Below are 8,804 nucleotides of genomic sequence, written 5' to 3'. Positions count from 1 at the left end.
TATTGTTACTTTGAAGAGGTTGGTATGAAAAAATTTACGTCCGGGTGTCTTTAGAACGATGTCACACGAATCTCGAATCGCGAATCGAAAAAAGTGAATTAGATTCGGTTTTGAGTTACTTTTGACAAACTTGAACGAATCAAGAATTTAAAAAAAGAATTAGTTAGCAAATCATGTAATGCTAGTTTAGACCGGTGAAACATATTTGTTAGTTAGATCGACTTTTGAATTCGTGATTCACTCAAACGATTCAAAAATAACCTAAAATCGACCATAATTTTCTTTTTTTGATTATCGAGGCGGTTAGCAAATCATGTGACACTGATTTACAATATGCCTCAAAATATTTAATTAATAATTTTATTAATATTGAATAATTTAATATTCACTAATTTTCATCGTATGTGTTCGTTAATATATTAAATAATATACTCAACGAGATGTTATTTAACTTTCCATCACGTGACACTGATTTAGGCTATGCCTCTCAAAATATTTGATTAATAATCTTACTAATATTGAATAATTTAATATTCACTAATTTTCATCGTATGTGTCTAATTTTTTTTAATCATTAATCATTCTTAATTTTTATTTTATTTGTTAATATATTAAATGATATATTCATTGAGATGTTATTTAATTCATCACAAATAATATCGAACTAGGATAGAAACTCATGCAATAAACGGATTTTTAAATACGTTAATATTTTAATGAAATTTTAGATTGCAAATCATATTTTACATTTTTCCTAAAATTTAAAATTGTAATTATGATAGTCTAACAATATAAATGACTGATTTTAATAATCAATTAATTGAATTTTATGTCAATTTAGTTTTAAATAACAATTGATGGAAAAGAGGGCTATTATGTACTTTAAGTGATTTCCTAAATTGCTGTATAATTTTATACACAGTGCAATTTTGTAGTATATTTCTAAATTGTGTAATTTCAATTACACTGGAATAAATGTAATTTATTCCGTAGTATAATTTTCTACGCAGTGTAATTCCAGAATTTTATCAAACAATATATAATGTTCTACACAGTACATTATATATTTCACATTATAATTTTTAAACTTTGCATTTATATACAACTGTGTAATTGGAATAATTGTGATTTATTGCATCCAATAATATATGAGTTTTTCCAAAAATATAAATTTGTAAATATGATAAATGTAAAAAATACAAATTAATTAAATTCCATTAATACTAACCAATGAAAAAAAAAACAAATAATATGCTCACAATCAAACTTCATAGAATGTATGATTGTAGCATTGGCAAATGTTAAAAACTAAGCTTAACACCAAATCCCTGTATTGGTATTATTTGATTTGTCATAAAAAAAAAATGAGTTTCTTGCCTATTAATGGTCAGACCACTTTTGTGTTCATATTGTTTTTTACGTAATCTTAAATTATTTTTGAAGTCACGTCAAATCAAATTTAATTATAAATTAATAAATTTTAAATTATTAAATCTGTTTTGAACATCTCTAATATATCCGATTAGCGCTGTATTGTGCTGTGTACATACCAATATAAAGAAAGAAGACAGGAGTTGGGATGTTTCGATCATGGTCAGAGTGCACTAATTGTTTAAGTGGTCTGTGGTCAGTGTTTTGGGTGTATAAAAACACATTTTAGGTGTGCAAAAATAAAATATGGGGCAAAAAGTATTAAAAAGTGGCTACACCGGCCTAGTTGTGAGTTGTGAGTTGTGAACACATTTACTCATGAAGCTCATTGACATTTTAGAGCTCACCTTTGGAATGGAATGAGTTGGATTGAATTTGATTTTTTGAGTGTTAATTATAGGACGTTTAATTAAAGGTGAAGACGCATGTTGATGATCGATGATTGAGTTTTTATTTTTATTGGAGTGAATATTATTTTTTTCAGATAATTTTAGATTTTATTGTCATATGAGTTTACTTTTTTCTCAGCCATACATATAACTCGATTCTTGAGACAGTGGAAAATTTCAAATAGAATGCTGTATTTCATGCATTTTTGTCAACCTTCATATAATTGCCTTACTTACTATCTTAAAGTGTACTTACTATCTTAAAGTGTATAAAATTGCCTTTAAAATTTTTTTAAAATTTTCCTCTAATCTAATTTAGAACCACCCAAACATTCATATAATTGTTTATCTAAATTCTCAGCTAATTCATCTCTTCTTTCAGCCTACTCGATGCTCCCAGAAAAATAAATAAATAAATAAAGAATAGGAAAAAATCAATTGCACAATTATTATAATTAATAATAATTATAATAATTTAATTATTATAATTAATAATAATTATAATAATTTAATTATTAATTATATAATATATATTTACTTTTTTAGAGAGATTACTTATAAATTATAACTAAAAGTGATCAATTATAATTTTAAATTAATTGTTTTTCATAAATTTAAAATAATTATTTATAATCTAAAATTATTACTTACAATCTCAAAATAATCAGAAACGATCACCCACAACAATTTGGGATTCTCAAATGAGCATGTTAGGTTTCATGAAATTTTACATTTTGCAAAAGTCAAACCTCCATGAAAAATTGGTGAAACCGTATTTTGTAGTTTCACGCATTAATTTCTTCAACAATTCTGAAGACTAAGAAAAGTCAAAATGAAAAAAGTCTAAATCAATATTGTTCTAAACTTTTAGTTGACTTTTGATCAGTTTTACAAAGTTTGAAATATGTTAATTTTCACCTAACAATTATAAGTTAATTTAGTGATCATGCGCTTTCCATTCTTGATTTTACAAAGGTTTAATTTTCACCATCCATACAAAATACAAAGGATTAATTCTCTCTTATTCTTATTTGTATGAATTCTCTAATCTACCCTAAAAACAAACTCACACGGCAAAACTTAAAATATTTACATATTACTCTCTCGTCACTCGTCACTCGAATTTGTAACAATTACTAAAAAAACAAAAAAAAAAAAATAAAAACAAACTATTTTCCAATCAGTGTTTCAACAATATTAATGACAATATAAGATTGACTAGATGGATCAAAACAAGATTAAAATTGAAAATTAAAATATGTTTGATTATTTGAATGTATGATAGACATAAATCACAATGAATAAGAGATTTCCAAGTGCTTCAAAATGGTTCCAAACTTCCACTTTAGTGCCTCAAACATGTGAAATATAGAAGCAATGATAAGGTACAACCAGGAATGACAACGGATCAGATTTGGACCGAGTCAAGACTTCTACAACAAGTTATACTAACTACTACATCTCTAAATTTAAGATATATCGAAAAGGGACATAAGCCCTATTAATGCTTGGATACATCATTTTATTTCAATTTCCGAATTATGCTAATAACAAGGCGATACAACGACAATATATTGCAAGTTTATAGAACACGATAAACATCATTCGTCTAAGTGCAACTGATATATAGTTATATAGACTCACAAGGATATATCTTTACCGAAAAGATTTGCAATTCCTTTGGCAGGATCATCTTGTTTAACAAGGGATTCCCCAACCAAAACCTGCAGAGACGAGAAATTTTCTTAAGGTTAAAACGCAACACAAAATTAGAGATTATTTTTTTTGTGTTCGAGAGCATTCATCACCAACAAAAGGTTTCAAAAAGAATTTTTTGCTGATTTACTTGAATTTGGCAAAAAGTACGTAAAATGATTCACGTTTTTTAGCAAACTGTCTTAGTAGCTTGCAATAACTTTTGCCCTATACATTGCAACCGAGGGCAGGGGTGATAATATTACTGGAAATACTTCACGTGTGAGAAGAATCCCACATCGCTAAAATATTGGATTGGTGGCTCGTAGGTGTGTCCATGCGAGTGGGCCTATGGGGTTATTATGTGATAAATTTTCACGGCCTAACAGACATGAATAAAAATTTCTTTTAAGGGGGGATTCAAATATCCGATAAACTAGCAAAACAACTATAGTTAACTCACCGATATACAAGCATATTAGTTGAAAAGCTCAATTTGTTTTGCGTGATGTGGCAAATTCGAAGGGGCAATTGAAAAGTTCAATTCGCCCCTGATTGCAACACAAAGTCGCAAACTTTACATTGGCAACCTTTTCCATAATGGCAAATCGAGAGGGGGGCAGCATTAAGATATTTTCATTAGCCACTATCAATTTCATTTAGATTTATCCAGTATTTCGTCCTTTCTCACTAATTCTTTTTTTTTTGGGAGGGAGGGGGGGAGGGGGGAGAGCCCGGGGAGGGAGGTGATAGGTCGGAATGTCTAAGGAACCTCGACCCCTTTAATCAAAATGTTTCTACTTTCTTGTAAACGAAAGGTTGTTAAAACGGAAACAATTTTCAAGAAAGTAAGATGGGTACTAAATCAAAAATTACCGCTCTCACACCAGCGTCCTGAACAAAACTAATATCAGCGGGAGTGAACAAGCCAGACTCTCCAACAACCTGAAATAAATGGAATATTCGGTGGAGCACAAAAGATAATGTCATTAGTTAGCATCTAAAACATAAACAAAGTGCGACAAACGAGTAAAAACGAACAGAAAAGGATCCCAATGACGACTCACAATAATATTTTTCTCATTCAAAATGTCTAAACGTCTTCTATCAAGAAGCATCTTAGTGTTGCCAATGTCCACCTTAAATGTGCCTGCACGAGCAGAGGTCGAATAACTCAGGAGAGAAACAACTGTAATCGTCGAAAGCCTATGACCTTCACTTATAAGACGAAATTTAATCGGATACATAAATTAAAATGAAATAGTATTACCAAGATCTCGATTGTTGATTCCAATAAGTTCAATGCCTTCAATACCAAGCATGCGATCCATTTCTGTTTCATCATGCACCTATAAACAAAAAAACAAACAAAAATACTTCAAGTTTTTGAAGTTTGAACCACAAACGCATTTGTATAATTCATAAACTGCTTTTATAAAATAGTTTGACAAATGGTGCTAACCGTCTAAAAAAATGCACATGACATTCGTGGGCTTGTGGCATCAGCTTGTGGCATCATGTGCATTAATCAATCATAAACCAATATGAACAAACATGATTTTTCGTAACTTAAACAAAATATTCTATCTTACCATTTTTAAAGACAAAGGTCAAGTCCCGAGTGTAAAATAATTTGTAGGCTAATTCACTTTTCAAAATCGCATTTCGCTCAATTGACCAAAACCAACCATAATTTGTTTTTTTTCAATTTGTGATTCATGAGGAAAATAACAAACCATGTGACATTGGTTTGAAGCATTGGGGTGTCATATCACATCATGGGATGGAGACAATACAAGTACATAGCTTGAAATGAACAGTGCACGTACGTTCCTATTAGAACAACCAAATGCTAATTATAACTCTTTAAGAAATTGCACGTTAACGGCTGTAGAAAAATCAGGATCATGCAAACAATAACGGTAGACCGAAAAGAAAGCCAATGCAATTTGTATACAAACCTCAACCAGAGCTGCCAGCCCCAATTTTTTGCATATCGCCAGGAATTGTTTGATTTCTTGATCAGTCAGAACAGCGGCAATTAATAGAACGGCATCAGCTCCTTTGGTACGAGCGTAATATATTTGCCAAGCATCTACGATGAATTCTTTGCACAACAGAGGACACTGAAACGAAAATCATTCCTATGTTTAATTTGATGAACGACTACAATTATGAAAAAAGACGGTGGAGAATCATACACTAACCTTCACACCAGCATTGCGTATAGCCTCCAGATTCTCAAACCCTCCCTTTTATCATTGAATTATAAGGTAAATAGCAACGTATCGGAAACGAAATGAAGACGGTAGATAAATTGAATTACATGAGTTTACCTGAAAAAACTTCGCATCAGTCAGAACACTGAGACAAGCAGCTCCACCTTTCTCATAGGCTTTGGCGATATCCACCTGTAAAGAAATATTTTTGTCAACTATGCTAAATAGTACGTGAACATGCATGGAAAACAATGAATCAAGTTCACGGTTTGAAGGATTGAAAGTACGTGAATATGCATGGAACACACAAAAAAAAAAAGAAAAACAAGTACCCCAATCCAGGTGGCGAGTAAATGCAATCATGCTAATGAGACCAAAAAACAACATTCTATAACCCCAATGTCATTAAGTGACTCCCACCTAAACACGGTTTGGAGGGTTAAATGTACGCAGCCTTACCCTTGCTAGTGATAACAAAGAGGTCGGTTCTGATTGACCATTGGTAGTAAACATCATCTATAACTTTACATAAATAAATAAGAAGTGCACATGATTTAATGATCAATTTTAATTTGTCCACCGTAATTTAGAATCAAAGAACTACAAATCTTAAGACCCATAGAAAATGAACAATAATGAGATCAAACAAAAAGTTATTATATTCCAAAATATGCTAATTGTAATGTTGATGTGATATTTTTAAGGTCATATGGAACAAAATGCAGCAAAGGGAATGAAACATCTATATCCATACCGGATTAAAGTCCGCTCTTAGAATGCCTCTACTTGGAGAGGCCTTCTTAACTTCAGCAATTAAACCAGGCCCTCCTGTCCGCTGGTAAGCTGCTCTCAGAGCTCCAACAAAATCTCTAGTTGGGGGAGCATCATCAACAGCTTTTTCAAGTGCATCAAATGGATGTTTCTCCTTAAACTATTAAGAACGCTAATGTAAGAAGCAACTCAAAAAATATTATAAATGAGGACGAATATAAAAAGTATCATACCTGTGAAACCTCAAAGTCCTTGTACCATATAATTTCCTCCAAAACGTCAAGAGGAGTGTTTGAAATGTCCTGCGTTGAAACATCAATAGGACCCTCGTAACCTGAAGGAGGAGCAGTTGGAGGCCGTCTTCTAATTTTAATGCCCTGACTAGCCGCCATTTCCTCTTGTAGCACTCTAGCCTCCCACTCTTTGATTTTCAAAGCACGCTCTTGAGTATCACCAACAGATGAAAGTGTTGCAGATATATAACCAGAACCAGACTGCATAGTAAAACACAAATCGAGCTTTAGATAGATAAAACTGATAGAATATTTTACAACTTGAATCACCCATGAAACCATTAGCGGCCCGTTTAATTATGGTACTAAATGGTGGTAATAGGAATGATTTATAGTATTAAATTTTATCAAAAGTTCCATGTCATTCCCATGGGGATGAAACTTTGATCACAAAAATGATTTTTTGTTTACAAATTTCCATTACCACCTATTTCCAACTCTCCAAATGGTAATACATTGGAATAAATTTTATGAACCATGGCCATCAAGGTAGCCAAGAGATTTTTCAACCAAAATTAACTAGTTTTCATTCCCATTACCATCGTTTATTACCACCTAGCAAACAGGCCGTAAATTTCCAATCGAGTTCAAGTTTTGGTGTAAAGTTAAACCCATTCCACTCCATCAAGTCAATCATTTATTTGAGAATTGCTTATAAATGCACAAAATCTCAATTTCGAGATAAACCACATATGAAATAAATGCAAAGTTTAGAACATCTCAAAAATCTAGTGATCCTTTCAAAAGCATCGTGATAATCTCATCTAAGAGAAGCGCACAAGCTCAAACAATTACAGATACGCAAATTCAACAATTTAGCCTCAACTACCAAGTACTTCAATTTAGCCTCAACTAACAAGTCCCTTCAAACTCCTCCACAAATGAAATCCAAACCAAACCATCCTCAACTCAACTTACTCTACATTACAGTGCAAAAACAAGGCCGTATCGTAAAGGTTTTCAAATTTACCAAACCGATATTACCAGTGTCAGTAAAAGTGAAAATAACCACGTTTAAGACTGTTTCAAGCGATATTTTATGGTTTAGGCCAAAATTTGGTGATATGATAACCACATCACCCATTACCGAATTACCGTGTCCCCCAACCACGACCGTATGTTTGCACCATGCTCTACATTACTCAGCATGAAAGCACCATCTCTAACAAGTACAGGTTCATCCAGTAATCCAGATAAATCAGCAATAGATTCCATAACCAATTATTTAAGGGTTGAAAGAACATTTGATCACAATAAAAGTCTCACACTTCTTCAAAAACAAAACCTCAAGTAATAAAAGCAAAAAACCCATAATTTATAATAATACTAAATTTAATCTCCAATTCTCTATTGACCCAGTTCATGATATTACAAGGTGTATAAAACAAAAATGTAAACAAACAATCATATTTTTCAAACTTCTTGATCAATATAACTCAAGTAAATTACAGCAAACAAAACACAAATTCAATAAACATAACAAAAAACTAATATTCAATTTTCCATTTCCCCAATTCGTGAATTTTACAAGATGAATAGTAAAATTGCAGAAATCTCTGACATAATAATAATGAAAAGAAGAAAAAAAGATGATACCTTTTGAGATTGAGCATGAATGAGAGAATTACAGTTGGGATTGTTCATTGAAATGCCAGAAACGGATCTATTAATGAAAAATTGAGGGCTTAATTTGAAGGGTTTAAGGGAATCAAATGAAACCCTAGAAGTAAAAATTGGGCATTGATTCAATGGCAAAACACATCTTTCCATTAGAAATGATTGTTGCAGTCCTGATTACTGGGTATTGGTTGACGATCAAGAATTAACCAAATTTGGGATTAATAAGTGATGGAATTCAATTATTCAAACTTGGTACATTAAAAATTGTTAAACAATGGAAGAAAGAGATGTTGGGATTAATAAGTGAAGTACAAATTTGACTAAATGAGTTGGTGGCAATAATAGGCGGCATTGGAGAGTAACGAAGTCAAATGAAATACACGAAA

The 8,804-nt window shown here is 31.7% G+C and overlaps 1 protein-coding gene across 1 annotated transcript; it reads right to left on the bottom strand.

Moving 5' to 3' along the window:
- Positions 1-3,043: 3,043 nt before the first annotated feature.
- On the bottom strand, positions 3,044-8,804 carry LOC130802311 (indole-3-glycerol phosphate synthase, chloroplastic-like). Its single transcript, XM_057666269.1, has 10 exons — positions 8,395-8,804; positions 6,739-6,999; positions 6,489-6,665; positions 5,852-5,926; positions 5,723-5,767; positions 5,477-5,641; positions 4,786-4,864; positions 4,583-4,665; positions 4,392-4,460; positions 3,044-3,544 (listed from the first exon to the last, which is right to left on the bottom strand). Exons 1-10 carry the CDS (start codon positions 8,566-8,568, stop codon positions 3,461-3,463), a joined length of 1,212 nt encoding a protein of 403 aa, XP_057522252.1. The 5' UTR covers positions 8,569-8,804; the 3' UTR covers positions 3,044-3,460.

The sequence above is a fragment of the Amaranthus tricolor genome, chromosome 16 (assembly GCF_026212465.1).
Source record: "Amaranthus tricolor cultivar Red isolate AtriRed21 chromosome 16, ASM2621246v1, whole genome shotgun sequence".
Classification (NCBI taxonomy): domain Eukaryota; kingdom Viridiplantae; phylum Streptophyta; class Magnoliopsida; order Caryophyllales; family Amaranthaceae; genus Amaranthus; species Amaranthus tricolor.
This window is presented reverse-complemented; position numbering and strand designations above follow the sequence as displayed.